The sequence below is a fragment of the Equus caballus genome, chromosome 12, assembly GCF_041296265.1.
Source record: "Equus caballus isolate H_3958 breed thoroughbred chromosome 12, TB-T2T, whole genome shotgun sequence".
NCBI classification, from domain to species: Eukaryota; Metazoa; Chordata; class Mammalia; order Perissodactyla; family Equidae; genus Equus; species Equus caballus.
In genome coordinates, this window is record NC_091695.1 from 28,464,004 (window position 1) to 28,479,149 (window position 15,146).

The following is a 15,146-nucleotide window of genomic DNA, read 5'->3' on the forward strand; positions in this document are numbered from 1 at the left end:
GGCAGACTCCTTCCCAGAGGCGGGCTTCCAGGATCTGAGAGTCAGGCGTACGTGACCCACGTCAAACTCTCCTCGCCTGCCAGGAGGGAGCACTCAGAAGACATGTGCTGTCGGGGAGCCGAGTGCTCCAGCGCCCTTCCACAGCCCAGGGGTTCTGCTGGGAGCAGTACTGTGCCAACGGAGACTCGCTCTCACTGGGGAGGAGGAAGAGAGCAGACGGGTGGCAGGGGCTGGGGACAGAGAAGGACAACACACCCGAAGGGACAGCAGGAGAACCTCAAAAGGAGAGAGGTTAGGTGACGATGATCAAAAGTTTTCTTCTTCTCAAGCAGCCCATCCCTTCTGCATCTTGTGGATGCTGAGGCGACTTAGATGGCAGGGGTCAAACTTCTAAGGCAAAAAATGAGGAGGGCACTATTTGAAAAGAAGACCAAGATAGCAGGAAAAAATGCCTTGTAGTCTGTGAGCGTGTGTTCTGCAATGAAAGAAAGCTAACTTACAAGCAGCTTACTAAAAACTTGAAGGAGACATGTCTAAAAGTTTTCCAGCAATTAAGGGATAGTAAATGGTAACCGTAAAACTTGCTCTTATTCCGACTTCACCGCACGTGGTAAGACAGCAGGGCTTATTTAACTCACGTCCTCCAGGTCGGCATTTTCTGTCTATTGCATGTTAATTTCCTCGATTATCCACGTTCTCGACATCCCCCCCCATGATTTGGGGCAGAACGTCCACAGAGTTAAACACACCTTTATGGTTTATCAATGTTGCATGCATGACTTCAGACTCTACCTCATAACTACCCCAAAAAGAGTCATGATGAGTGTCTCCACCCCCATTTCACGGACCAGAACATGAGGCACAGAACAGCGAGCTCATCTGTCACGGGTCGCCCAGTTGGTAGGCGAGAACGTAGGGACCTGAGCCTTCAGACACCAGCCCACCTAGGACAGGTTGAGGAAGGAGGAGCCCACCCCTCCTGCTCACCTCCCAGGCTCCCGCTCCTACCTTCTCTGGTGGGAAACACTACAAACACTCACAGGAAAGGGCAGCAGACCCAGGCTGCAGAAGCGAGAGCTGCAGGAGCGGATCCGCTTCCTCATAGGGGATTCCTCTGTATTCTCAAGCTTCTACCTGGGAAGGGCGCGTCCCAGAGTGTGACGGGTGGGAACAGAGACGCTAGGAGACCATCTGGACTGGAGCTCAGCGGAGGGCACGCGGGCTGACAGCAGGACAGAGGGAGGCCAGGCTCGAGGGTTACCGAGCTCTGAGCCAGCAAGGGCGACTGTCTAGAATCCGGTGGTCAAAAGACTTGATTCTATGGGCAGCTGAGACCTAAAGTCCCTCAGAGGACAGCCCAACGGGAGTTCCACATGTTCTCTATTGAAAACCTTCTGGACCACCGAGGAAGGAGTAAACCAAACCCACGGGCCCAAGAGTTCCCGGTCCCCTCGCGCGGCGCAGGAGAGCGCGGCGGCCGGTCCTCACTCACGTCCAGCTGTCTCCGGGCCTCCTCCGGCTCCTGCCTTTCCTTCGCCAAGCTCTGCGCCCTCTCCGCTTCCGCATTCCGCCTGTCCTCCTGCTCTTTCTCCTTCACGAGGTTTTCGAAGTTAGCTCTGATGTTGCTTGTTTTGCTGTTCACTGCAGACGGAAGCAGAGATTTAAGTGTGATGTCAGAACACAACTACCATCTCCCCGGACCACCGCCCCGTGCCAGCGTGACCTCTCCTGGGGGAACCCGTCGGTCCCGCCCGCCATGGAAGGGAGATGTCCCCCAGCCGCCAGCTCAGCCCGCCCCCCCATGAACTGGCCTCCGTGCCTTCTGCCCATTGCACACTTTCGGCAGGACCGATGAACATCATAAGCCATGGAATAGTTTAAATTCCAAACATCATTGTATTCTTTACCACCATATACTCGGCGGGGGGAGTAGCCAATTTTCCCTCAGGACGCCCTTGATAAAGCAGTAAAAAATACTAATTTTTAGTAAATCTCAACCCTTGAGCATACGTCTTTAATGTTCTGTGCGACAAACGGGAGGGACACAGACAGCACCACTGCCACACACCAAGCTCAGCGGCTGTCTCGAGGAAGGACACTTGCGCGACTGTCTGCGTCGCAGGTTGAACTGACTTCTCACGGAGCATGATTTGTCCCTGAAATAACTGATTGGCTGTAGTTAAGCACACTGGGTACTCAGCACGCATTTCCTGCAAAATAAACGAACCAAGCCTATCGCGTCAACAACAACCGCACCATTTGTTGTCAATGGGAAAACATAAGCTTTCAAGCAAAATCAGAATTTTGGAAAACCTGTATCTGCTCCCGTGCACATGACAATTTCCCAGTTTTACTTAAAGACTCTGTGCTAGCACTGATGACAGTATTCACAAACACGATTTTTTTTGGTATTACAGAACGACACGGCAACATTTGGGGGGGGTCTCCGTAACTCAGTGATCCGATATTTTCCAACGACCGATGCATCATGTTACAAAATCATGCTGTGCAAGGAAGAACAAGCCTCAAGAAAACCACTAAACCACAGCCTGTTCTGAGTGTCACATCAAAGAGCATCCACGACGACCTCACACGGCCTTCCCTCTCCGCTGCAGATCTGGGCGAGCCCAGACTTTCTCCATCAACAGGACTTAGCATAGACGCAGAAGCAGCTGGGAGAAGTAGGCAGTCTTATACCACAGGGACTGACAGAAACAAAACACCACCCTTCTGCATTTTAGTTTTGAAAATGTTATTTTTCCATAAAAGTATTATGCTGATATGTAATGGCTTTATTATTTTTAAACGAATTATAAAATGTTAACTTCTCTGTTTTAGTTTCCAATAAGTAAAGATCAGTAGACGTAACCCACATAGTTCTTTGGGGCCCTCGATAACTCCTACAAGGTCAAAGTCTGCTTGGAGCACCAAGTCCGAGAACTGCAGGGCCAGGGCGTCCACAGTGAACCGACGGTCATTCTCTGCGACCTATTTGTAACGCACTCCCTTCTAGCACGTATATTTTCCTGACTAAACAATGCTCTCCTTAAGTGCGTGGCCCACGTGACCGAACGTGTGCCCTGCAGACAGCTGGACTAGAAGAGGCCCTCACACGAGCAATCAACTGAAAGGACAGACTGCGGCAGCCTGGACCAGGCCCAAGGAGGACAAGGAGCGAAGGAGAGAACACCTACTCCAGCTCGCACACAGGTGCTACAACACATCCCTCGGGTCACAGCCAGGGCCGACCGCGTCCAGGGGCACCAGCGAACGTGTCTGAGCAGCAGGTGCCACAGGACCCTCCCAGAACGCGGTTCCAGCAGCAAGAAGGGCCCTCACACACGTGCAGTTAACCCAGCTCTACTTTGGGAGGCACTCACCAAAGCAGATCCCCACGGCCGGAGAGCTGGGAAAGCTGCCTCTGACCCTCTGCAGGAACAAAGAGGATCTTCCCTCAAAAGGGAAGTCAATTTCTTTCCTGAAAACACACAGGAACGACTCTGCTCCCCATTCAGCTCCATCGCTCCGTTCAGCTCCATCTCTCCACTCATGCTCCATCTGCTCCCGGTGCACATTCTGCCAACTACCCTTTTTTTTGGAGGAAGATTAGCCCTGAGCTAACATCGGCCACCAATCCTCCTCGTTTTGCTGAGGAAGACTGGCCCTGAGCGCACATCCGTGCCCATCTTCCTCCACTTTATATGTGGGACACCTGCCACAGCATGGCTTGCCAAGTGGTGCCATGTCTGCACCCGGGATCTGAACCAGCAAACCCCGGGCTGCCGAAGCAGAACATGTGAACTCAACCGCTGTGCTACTGGGCCAGCCCCCCAACTACCCTTTGCCCTGAGCATTTTCCTGGGACAACCAAAGAGCGTGGAATTTCCTCCTGGAAAAACCACAGTGCCGGTAGGGGGTCCGCCAGGACTCACCTGCTTTGACAGGGACAGTCTTCTGATACGTGGAGGCCACCTTGGCGACATCCTCAAAGGTTGAAGCATTCTACCGAGACAGGAAAGGAACATCAGGAAGGCACTGTTCTCTGCTCCTCACACCCCGTGATGGCTGCCACCTCACCCAGACGGCAAAGCCTGCCCTCGACCTTCCCAAAGAGCCCACCGGGGAGCCCAAAGCTTTCGTATCTCCTTCTCTGTTCTGCAAGTTAACTGAGGCATGAAAAGGGTTACGACACACACTTGCTGGTGACGACACGGGTCAGCGTGAGAAGAAAAAGTACACGCATGAGGAGGGATGGACAGGCGGAGCACAGAGGATTTCTAGGGCAGTGAAAATACTCTGTAGGGCAGTGCAAGGGGGACACATGTCCTTACGCACGTGTGCAAAGCCACAGAACGTCCAGCACCAAGAGTGGACGCTAAAGTCAACCGTGGACTCTGGTGACGATGACCTGTCAGCGTAGGCTCGCGGACTGTACCCAATGTCCCAGCTGGCGGAGGATGCTGATGGTGGCGGAGGCTGTGCGTCGTGGGGGCGGGGGGCATATGGGAAATCTCTGTACCATCCTCTCAAATTTGCTAAAACTGCTCCACAAAAAAGAGTAGGAAAAAACCCAAAAGCATATCTACACCTGCGCAATCAGAAACCAGGTGCGGGTTCTGCTCTAGCCCTCGCCCCGGAAGGGGACACAGTGCCACAAGCCTCGCCTGGCCTGACCGTCCACATCCCCCAGAGCGTGAGTGTGGGGGCCCAATTCTGTCAGACGACACTTTGAGCGACAGCTGCTCCTTCAAGGCTGATGCTGACGCAGACACTGATGCAGACAGGCTCTGGGAACCATGGGCCATCCTCAGTTTCTTCGTGAGCAACCACTTCTCAGTGACACACCTGGGGCATGGGACAGTCACTGCCTTCCTGACACAAATCAGGGGAGCAGGGCCCCGAGGACGTGGACCTGAAGTTAGCGGGCACTGTCTGAGGGTGACTGTGAGTGGCAGCTCCCTCCCGTCCAGGCACAGGCTGAGCCCTGCGCGGAGTGCCGCACTCACGGGCCAGGCCCCCACCCTCCCCCAGAGCCCCGTTCTCCCTCCACAGCCACCCCGCTCGGCCAGAGCACGGCTGTCTGCCCACCCGTCTGCCATGCCCAGCCACAGCCAACCTGAGAGCCCGGCGCCCGGGCCACCCTGGCCCCCCTGCCCCCCTCTCCGAGTGCGACCGCTCAGCTGCCCTGACCAAGCGCTCTCCCTTCCCAGACCACCCGCCCACCAGACCGGGCCTCTGCCACCTCTCTCCAGAACAATCTCTTCTCACACTCACTCCCTGCCCTGCCCCCCGGCTGTCCTCCGGCTGTCCCATCAGGCTCCTGCCTGCCCTGTGGCTTCAGGGGCAGAGGCGTCAGCACCCTCCCCATGGGCCCCTCCTGTCGCCCCCATCTGCCCAGCCCAGCCAGTTCTCCAGCACGCTGCCCAGAGCCAGTTCTCTGCCGTCACCTGGGGGCTTCCAGCAAACACGGCCCCCAACCTCTCGTTCTCGCTTGCAGCGTCCCCACCACACCGCGCACCACCTCCTCCACAGCACGCCCCCATCACCAAGACCCGCTTGCCGACTAGAAGCTTCTCCCTCTCACCGCCCTCCTCTATGCGGCGCCTGCTCCTCCCTCCCCTCGGTCCAGCCTGGCAACTCAAGGTCACGACCTCTCCCAGGTCCCACCTGCTGGACACCCCTCAACCCGTTTCCATCCCCTATAGGGACTTCACACCCGAATCCCTCCACACGCAGCTCACTGGGACCCCGCGCAGCTCCCTCACCTTCCTAAGCCTCAGACCGCCAACTGTACAACGTGGATGCCGTCACACCACCAACAGGAACCACAGTCACCGTCAGACACAGGCTCACCCAACCTCTGCGCCAAGCCACCACCCTGGCTCGGTCACAGGCCCCCTCGTCAGCCTCTACCGTCCACGGCTGCGTCTCAGTGACCCCACATTCTCCACCAGCACCACCTCACGGTCTCCCTCCACATGCCTGTCTACGGCCTGGGCTCCCCTACACGTTCTCGTCTCTTCCATCTTAAACAGAACCATCCCCTCGGCTGACCGCTGCCCAGCTCACAGGACCACAGTGGGCGGAGCGGGCCCAAGCTTGCCGACTCTGCGACTGACCCTCCCCACACGGTGCGGGTCCCTGCAGGCCAGCTTCCCCCAACCTGCCCCCCAACACCCACAACAATGCCCTCACCAGGACTCCCGGGGCTACCACGTTGCTCGCCCAGACGTCGCCCCCACCAGCAGCACTGCTGGGCACAGGTGACCCCCCTGCCCCAAAGCTGTTTACCCTCAGACCAGCACCACCAGACCCTGTGGGCTCCCCCCACCTTGCTGGGTGCACTTCCCAGTCTCCTCTACCAGCCTGACTGCTGCCATCCCCAGGTGTGTCCCTGGGCCCGCTCACCACTCTGCAGGCTCTCCTCGCCTCCGACTTGACCCCGGCTCCGTCCACATCTGTGCAGTGGCCGTCTGCCTCTGGTCCAGCCGCACTCTCGTCCACCTGCCCTGCTGGGTAGCCCACCCCGGACACACCCACAGCCGACTCAGCTACCCACCCCTGCTCCTCCCAGGCGCCCCAGCTCAGCAGAGGCCCACCGCCCACCTGGGGCAGTCCTGCCTGCCCCTGCCAGCCCTTAAAGCCGGGGGCTTTACCTCCCGCCTCGCTGAGGTCAGTGCCGCTCTCCCTCTGCCACGAGCCCCTGCCCGAGCCAGCACCGCACCCTGCTCACACCGCTGAAGCCACCTCCTAACTAGGGCCACAGCCTCGCTGCTTCTCCGCAATCCACTTCCACACTGTGACCAGGGTCTTCTCAACACAGATCCCGTTTGTGTCACTTGCCTGCCAAACCCTTCGAGGGCCACTCAGGACTCATCTGATGAAGAACGAAACCTGACGTACGTAGTCTGCAGGGCTCCCCGAGATGGTCCCTCCCAGCTCCTCCCCCCTCGGCCCTCCTCTGCAGTGAGACCCTAACAGTCTTTGCGGCGTCACCCCCACCCCCGCACACACGCTATGCCCCTGCTCTCCAGGCTCCTGGCCCATCTTCCCGGCATGCTCCACCCGTCAAAGCTGAGCCCAGCCTCTCACTTCCCCAGGACCCTTCTGGCCCCTCAGCCTGAGCCCTGGGCCTGCCACATGCTCCCAGGGCCCATGCGTGGTCACGTGGTGGAGCCCCTGGGTGACGGCCTCTGTGTGGTCAGCTGTGAGCCTGACAGCAGCAGAACTCCGTGAGGACTGGCCCTGCTCTCCTTGACCACAGGCCGGGCACAGGACCAGGCAGGACGGCCTCCGTCTTTGCTCAGGAGATACAAGCCACACGTGTCCTCGTGTGGACAACTCCACACCTGCTCTAAGTGTAGACTCTGCTATGGCTGGACCGTACGCTAGAAAAACGGCCGTCTGATACACTTAAGACTGACTCTCAGAGATCCGACACCGTGTGACAAAGTCCCCAGTGAGAAACAAGCGTGTTCCCCCGGGACACCCGTGGGAGGCGGTGCTGTGGGCAGGACCTGCCTCTAGACGGTCCCTGTCCCGTGGACCTTCCACCATGAACCATGATACAGATGTTCTAGACCCGCGCGCTCCCAGAGCCGCCGCCACCACGCGTGCCTACTGAGCTCCTGACATGGACAGTGTGACCAAGGAGCTCAATTTCCAGCCGGTTTACCGCTAACTACTTTGGATTCAAACAGCCACACGTCCTCAAGGGTCTCGTGTTGGCCCCAGAGCCTAATGCCTGGCTTCCAAAGGTGGCCCCGCCACTTGCTGCTATGCTGTGGCCAAGCACTGAGCCTGCCTGGCCAGGGACCCCCAAATGCAAAAGGGGACAGGGACAGTCTCTCCCCCACAGCACGACCATGTGGGGTACCGGAGAGGATGTCCGTGACCGGTAGACGAGGCCTGGCATACAGGTCAGCAATCGGCACCATCAGTGATGACACGTGCCCGACTTAAACGTTCGTGCTTCTGAAAACCTGAGCCACACCCCACCCCAGACCATCCACGGAGCCGTGCGCTGACACACCAAGAGCTCCACGAATTCCCGGACCTCCTAAATTCCCGAACACGGCAGCAGAAGACACTCAGGCCTGGATCTGGAATCCTTACCTTGTCCATCCGGTCCTTCTGGACCCCGTACTTTCCGCCGAATCCTTTGGAATAGTCTGCAAAGTGGCACAACACAACACTCACACTTAGGCTGAGGACCAGCGAGGTGCCCGGGGCAGAGGCATGCAAACAGATCCAGAAACAGCCCAAGAAGACGCACCCCGAGCAGAAAGAGACCAGAACCGCACCCCGCGCGGTCCTCACTTGCAAGTTGAGTTGGTTTCTACCCGTGGTGTTCAGCACACAGGCGGGGGAGAAGCAGAAAAGGGGTGTGCGCATGCATCCCGTGCTCTCCTGAGGGACAGAGGGTGCCGTGTGGGCTGGCAGGCAGTGAGCCGAGGGCCCAGCACAGGCGCGGGGCAGCGTGCCACTCCAACAGCACAGTCCTCCACCTGGCACCGCTCCCTCCCTACTAGGACTAGGCAGAGGCTCGAGGCAGCTGTTTTCTTGCTTTTTAAAAGAAAAAAAAAAATTCCATGGGGAAATTCTACCAGCCAACTCTTAGGACGTAGCAACACAGATCTCCGTGACAGTCACACCGTCACACGGCCTTAAGGCCACGCAGAGCCAAGGCCGTCTCCGCGCAGGCTGCCGGATCAGCACCGGATCAGGTGCGTCCGCCGTCCCTCGCCTGAACACGGCCGTGTGTTCCCAACCAGGGGACGGAGCCTACGCTCTGCCCTGGCAAGGAGGACCGTCCTTGTCTTCCGCTCGTGTGTCCAGGTTCTAACGGCCAAGTCCGAATTTGGACAGCAATTAAATAACTGCTCTAAGGAGAAATGTGTTCACCGTGTGGACTCCCAACAGATACACCTAGAAATTTCCTGTGTCTTCTTAGCTTCCTGTACATACCGTTTAGCTCTGTGTGGGGAAGTTATACGTAGGTGGTGTCGTCAAAAAAACCAAAACAAACGAAAAACACCTCCCACCCCTGGTCAAAAAAACACCACCACGATGAAACAGAGACCACACAGAACACGGCTGCCCCTACCCCTGCCCCCCGGTGACCCGCGCCTCTGGCTGAACTAAACATGGTTCTCCCCGTCTCAGAGGCAGTCAGGTGGCTTACTCAGTAGGTAAGTCACGGTCAACAGCAAGAGCTCCAGCAGAAGGCTGCTGGGAGACCAGGGACACCCCGCTCCAGGATGGAGCCACGTTATGGGTTTAGGGCAACACACCCTGCAAACTACGGCCATGTCTTGCCAAGCACAAACCCCATGGTGCCAGGGAATAAGTGAATGGGGGTGGGAGGAGTGCAGGCCACCATGGCTCCAGCATACACCTGGGTTTCAACGCCCAAGTGCCCCTCGAGGGCACAGAGGGTGCTGGCAAGGCTGAGGCTGGAAGTCTGTGCTAGAAGTGGCCGCACTGGAGGGGAGGCGGGGGCGGGGGGTGGTGAGCAACGGTGCCTTGCTGGGACTCGTGCTTGGCCAGCCTCTCCTTGTAATCAAACCCCACAGCACAGGAGTCCTGCCTCTCGGGCTGAACACCAAATCTGCCTCCGAAACCAGTCTTATAACCTGGAAATCCACAAGCAACAGTGAAGAAAACCGAGAGAGGAAACACAGTTCGGTTAGAATCGTGGGAGCATGGGCAAGAATCAAGTACATCGTTTAGAGAAAGGAAAAGCTCTGCCAGGCTCAGGGGCTGCAGAGCCAGCTCGCAGGCTCAGCAACAGTCAAAACTGGGCTCAAAGGTTAGAGGGCAAACTCAAACTCTTAACACTCCAGCCAAGATCAGAGACCGGGTTAGGAACTGTATTTCAAGTAATTCGGGAAAGCCACTCCATGCTTTGAGGTTTCTTTCTAGGTCCTACCCACGCTGCAGACAAGAGAACGCATCTCTGCGCATGTGAAGAAAGAGACACGTTATACACGAGGTTACTGCACGGCAACGCGTACCAGCCCCACCTCCATCTGTGCTGGCTGAAAGGACGGGGTGAGTCTGGGGCTCACTCAGAGGTCTCCCGTCCCCACGTGCTACTTTCCCAGGGACATGGTTCTGTCGTGGAAAGCACACACTCCCGGGCAGAGAGGAGGCATCCCCTTCCACAGCCTACAGCACGCTTTATCAGCACCAATTCATGGACTGGATCGCTGTCGGCCCTCTGGCCGCCCGCTGAGGGCAGAAAACAGCGTTCCCAGAGCTGCTGCAGGCAGTGACCGGCGCTCCAGAAGCCCAGTGACATGGGGCCTTCTCGCGGGAGCCCTGCCGTGGGAGGGGACGGGGGTTCCTCACTCCTCTAGCTGAAGGGCTGTCTCAAATCACGGGAGGGCTACGACAACCTCCCACACTGAAGACACAACACCACTGCTACAGAGACACGGCAAAAACACGGCACAGTGACGGACCTGGGAAGGGAAATAAACTCGGGAAACGATCCCAAGTAGGAGATTCAAAATGAAGGTACCTTTTTGGGATTCGTGCAGCTGCAATTTCTCCTGGTGATCCCGGCCAAGAGCACATTTGTCTTGTCTGTCTGTCTGCACACCAAATTTTCCGTCAAACCCTTTCACGTAGTCTAATGGATTAGAAAAAGGACACAAACTGGTATTAACGGATAGCCCGGGCAACAGAGAGAAAACATGTTTTTCAATGCACGTCAATACACACAATTCGCTCAATTCATCCCTTCTCTCTCAGATCTTCGGTAAAACTTTAGGTAACACTCATCAAGAGGCCCTCCTCATACAGCGTCTGGAAACTGACCCCATCTGTAATCCCAGCGTTCCGAATAAACGCAGACGGGACCCCACAGAAGCAGCGCCAAGCGATGCAGCTTAAGCAGCAACCGGAGCCCCACAGTCCCACCACTTACACACGCGACACTATTAGCACAAGCGGCACTGCTGGGGTGTCAGAGCCAAAAAAACTGGCAAGAGTCGATCTCTCATGTAACAGCTGTGTTTCTGCTTTGCTGTTTTAAAGCTGGCTGCTTAACTGAGAGATGTCCGTATTAAGGGCTGCTGGTTACGCTCCGTCTCTGCCTGCTGCTCTGGTTACCACCCGTCCCGTTAACGGTCACCGGCTGGAGAGCTGGTAAGATGCAGGCACCTGTCTGGGACTCGTGCTTCTCCGTTTTGCCTTGATACTCAAAGCCGACGGCACTTTTATCCACCTTGTCCTTGTCGATACCGTACTTGCTACCGAAGCCTTCGGAGTAATCTAAAAACAAGGAAAGCAGTTTACAGGCCAGCAACACAACCAGCGAGCAAGCTGTGGATTCCAGCAGGCTTCAAGAAAGTACTTTTAACACTCAATTAAAAAAAATATAAACCAAAAATCTTTTAAGCTCACTATAAGATCACTGATACAGAAAATACCTAAAAGTCTTGCTCATATGTAATAACAGGACTAGGAAGAGTCCTATAAAGACAGCAGATTTATAACTGTAGCATCTTTCCTTCATTCCAAAAGACAGCATGGAGTAACAGTTTATTACAAAGCTTCTGGATCAGCACGAGCCGAGCAGCCGGCTTTTAATGGGTCCCTCTGCTTCATGGACCAGCACAAGGAGAGGCATGCAGGGGTGCCTGCAAAGACAGGATAAACCTGGAACGCCCTCCAGAAACACACGCCCTCCAGAAACGCCAGTGGAATGGTTCTCTCTGCACTAAAGGAGGACTCCATCGTGGGCACGTCAACGCACGAGCGCGCGGAGCAAACCCCTTCCGCAAAGGCCTGGGGCTGCCGAGGAGCCTGCCTGCCCAGGCACTTGGGGCTGTGCCCCCGACCTCCCAGAGTGGCATTTCCTCTGCCCCAGAGGCCTCTTGGGGAGAAAGTCAGTGCAGACTGCAAGGCATCCAGCAGCAGGTCCTGAGGAACTGGGTGCGCGTGGGGTAGAGGAGCACAGGTCTGCTCCAAGGAGGGAGGGAGAGAAGGCAGTGACAGCGACCCCGTGCCGCAGGCCACCTGCTGTAACGGAAGTGACGCCTGCGGCAAAGGGACACTGGGCTGGCCCACGGCCGGCTCCTCGCAGAAACGCCAAGCCAGTGGGGTTTCCAGTGCTGGGTTTTGGTTTTGTTCTTTAAAGAAACCTGGGATTTTTTTAAATATGTGAGCTCTCAGTTTTTATATGTTGGCAATCATTTTAAAAAATCTAAATGTACAGGCCAAACAAAACAATGAGGAGAACCAACGGTTCATGGCCTCTGCAGGAGGGGCTGAATCTAACGCCCTCCACCTACAGCCCTCGCTGGGTGACGGCAGTAAGTGACCCGCGAGGCCGCCACAGCAAAGGAAGCCAGCACGGCTTCTGAGGACAATCTGGCAATCTATCGAAATTTTAATTCAGTGTTCTCTGACCCAATTATATTTCTAGGAATTTACTCTTGAATAACCACTTACGTACATAAGACACAGGGAGAAGAATACTCATGCAGTCGACTTTTAACATCGAAAATTGAAAACAACCTAACTTGTACATTCCACAGAGGAATGGTTACGTAGACTACGGGATCTTCCCACCACAAGGACTGAGCAGTCACCAAAAACGCGACAGACCCCTACGCTGACCTAAACGGAACAACAATGGCCAAACGTTTGAGTTAAAAAACCGTGTAACTATAACGTGACCCGCCGTACACAGGGGAAACGCCCCAGTGCGCATGTCTGTAAGCGTGTGGGAAGCAGCGGCGAGGGGGCAGGCCGCGCGGTGGACCGGCTGCGGGGCGCCGCCCGGGCGGACCTTTCTGCGACTCGTGCTTCTCCGTCTTGCCCTGGTAGTCGAAGCCCACGGCGCTCTTGTCCACCCGGTCGGCCTGCACGCCATACTTGCCGCCGAAGCCGCTGGAGTAGTCTGTGGAGACACGCAGCAGTGGGCATGGGAGCAGATATGAGCTAACCCGGCGCTTGGTTGAACCAGAACAGAAACGACTCGCGGTGTGACTCAGCAAGAGATCAAGCACACATTCTAAAACACACGAGCAACCCACTATCACCCACGCGTGACGCTCGACTCAGTCTACAGCGTCCCTTTCACCTGTTAGGGGCACTTCGTTCCTGATGGCAGACGTGAACTGCGTTCCCACCTCGGAAGTTCACCGTTCAGACACTTTCTGAGCACCGACTGCACGGCAGCGAGCAAAGGTCTGAATCACCACTTACATACACTCAAAAGTGTTTCAAGAATAAGTCTAACAAGATGCCTCCACTACAAGTCAGCTGTGGGGCGGGAACGGGGTGGGGGTAACTTCCAGTTCCTGGGGGGCAAAACCAACTCTGCATCCCTTTGGCTCCTTCTTCCAGCGGGTCTGAAAGTTGCCTCTAGGACTCTGCCCGGCTCCCTGAGCATCTGGGAGCACCTTTCCAACCAGAGGAGAGTCAGGACTGCGCCAGGGGCTCAGCCGCGCTCAGCCACGGGCAGGGGGGCCCACCGATCCACAGCCCTGGGATCTCAGCCCTCGCCAGCCGCCAGCCGGCGCCCGGCTGAATCCCGCGGTCAGGGCCTGGGGGATTAGCCAGGCAGAGCGCCGCGGGGCCCAGGCAGCCCCGCGCCAAGCGGAGCGCCCGGGGAGGGCGCACTCAGTGGTGATGCCGCCAGCGCTGCGATCAGCGGGAAACGGAACCCCCCCCATCCCACCCCCGCCCCCAGGCCCGACACGTCCACAGACCGCGGGCGGAGGAGGCCCCGCACCCGCTCCAGGGAGGCCGCCCGCGGAGATCGAGTTCCTGGTGCCACACTCAGGCGATTCCAACAGAGGAACCAAAAACCCAGAAGCACCTTTCTGCTGATTTCCAACACAGCCAGAAGAGGGATGGCTCCAAATTTAGAGCCTCTCGGCCGTCTGCAGCTGCGCGTGTCGCTGCATTTCCAGTGACCTGATTGCTAAACCTCCCTGTAGGTGCGGGCCTGGCCGCAGGAGCCGCGGCTGCGACGGCCCCGCCCGGGCGCCAGGGAGACCCCGGCCCCTCTCGGTCCTTCCCGGCAGGGCCCCACTCCTACCTCGCCCCGCTTGGACCCAAACCCCTCCCTGTCGGCCCTCCATCCCCTTCCCCTAAACCCCAGGGCCCTGATCCCGTCGCCCCCGATCCCGGACCCCTGCCCGCAGGGCCCCTCTCCTACCTCGCCCCGCTTGGACCCCAGCCCCTTCCCCTCGGCCCTCCACGCCCCTCCCCTAAACCCCTGGGCCCTGAGCCCCTCCCCCCGGATCACACCCCCTCCCAGCATGGCCTCTCTCGCACCTCGCCCCCCTCCGACCCTCGGCCCCTCCACTCTCTCTTCTCCTAGCCCCCGGGTCCCGGGCACCCTCTCAGACCCCAGACCCCCTCCCCGTCTGGCCCTCTCCTCCCCTTCCTCCCTGCAGCCCCGGCCCCTCTCCTTCGGACCCCTAAACCTCAGAACTGCCCCTTCCTCCCCGACACCAGGCCCTCCCCACCGCTCGGCGCCCCGCCCCTCACCCCGCGGCCCCCCGGCCCCCACCCCTCGGCCCCCGGCCCCGGCTCCCCCGCCTGGGGAAGCCTCGCCCGCGCTCCCCCCGCGGCCGACCCGAAACCGCGAGCGGAAGAGCGGCTAGACCGCTGCAGCCGCCGCTTCCTTCCCTTTTCGGGGCCCGGGGGCGCCCCAGGAGCGCCGCGGAGGGGCCGGCCCCCCCCGCCCGGCGGAAGCCGCGCTCGCTCACCGCCGCCTGGCTCCGTCCGGACCCACTCGACTCCGACTCCGGCTCCGGCCCCGGCCCCGGCCCCTGCAGCTGCGCGCCCGCCGCTCCCAGGCGCCCTGCTCCACTTCCGGTTCCTCGGGTGGGGGCGGGGCCTCATCCGGGTCCCGACGAGGCCCCGCCCCTCCCCGGCACGTCGCGCCCCTCGCCCGGCCGCCTCCCTCGCGCGCGTGCGCGGGCAGCGCGGGCCGAGCTCCGCCGGGGTGCGAGCCTGCAAAGCACGCGTGGAAACTGTCTGTTCCTACACGCAGAGTCAATGTACGGAGCGAAGGCTCCAGAAGGAGGTTTCTTTTCTCTTTTTTGAGAAAGATTAGCCCTGAGCTAACATCTGCCACCAATCCTCCTCTTTTTGCTGAGGAAGACTGGCCCTGAGCT

The 15,146-nt window shown here is 58.2% G+C and overlaps 2 protein-coding genes across 21 annotated transcripts in view; one reads left to right on the forward strand and one right to left on the reverse strand.

Moving 5' to 3' along the window:
- Window positions 1–14,861, reverse strand: part of LOC138916646 (liprin-alpha-1-like) — a 114,599-nt gene extending 99,738 nt beyond the window's left edge. For 5 of the 20 annotated variants that reach the window (XM_070229662.1, XM_070229654.1, XM_070229645.1 and 2 more), the window contains exons 1-6: window positions 14,736–14,861; window positions 12,803–12,913; window positions 11,170–11,280; window positions 10,526–10,636; window positions 8,116–8,171; window positions 3,933–4,002 (exon numbers count right to left, since the gene is read on the reverse strand). The gene's annotated coding sequence lies outside the window, so the exon portion shown is untranslated. Of the gene's footprint in view, window positions 1–255; window positions 391–1,492; window positions 1,642–3,380; window positions 3,479–3,932; window positions 4,003–4,335; window positions 4,477–8,115; window positions 8,172–10,525; window positions 10,637–11,056; window positions 11,281–12,802; window positions 12,914–14,735 lie in introns of those variants that run through there. The other 15 variants (XM_070229665.1, XM_070229661.1, XM_070229653.1 and 12 more) reach the window with 12 other exon arrangements.
- LOC138916473 (uncharacterized) lies at window positions 13,648–14,630 on the forward strand. Its single transcript, XM_070229119.1, has 2 exons — window positions 13,648–13,788; window positions 13,959–14,630. The coding sequence occupies exons 1-2, from the start codon at window positions 13,648–13,650 to the stop codon at window positions 14,628–14,630; spliced, it is 813 nt and encodes a 270-aa protein (XP_070085220.1).
- Window positions 14,862–15,146: the final 285 nt, after the last annotated feature.

Excerpts from the sequence above, each read along its gene's own strand:
- LOC138916473 (XM_070229119.1), top strand. The coding sequence starts at position 13,648 with ATGCCGCCAGCGCTGCGATCAGCGGGAAACGGAACCCCCCCCATCCCA. Across the intron at positions 13,789-13,958 it reads CCGCGGAGATCGAGTTCCTG|GTGCGGGCCTGGCCGCAGGA; the intron begins GTGCCACACTCA and ends ACCTCCCTGTAG.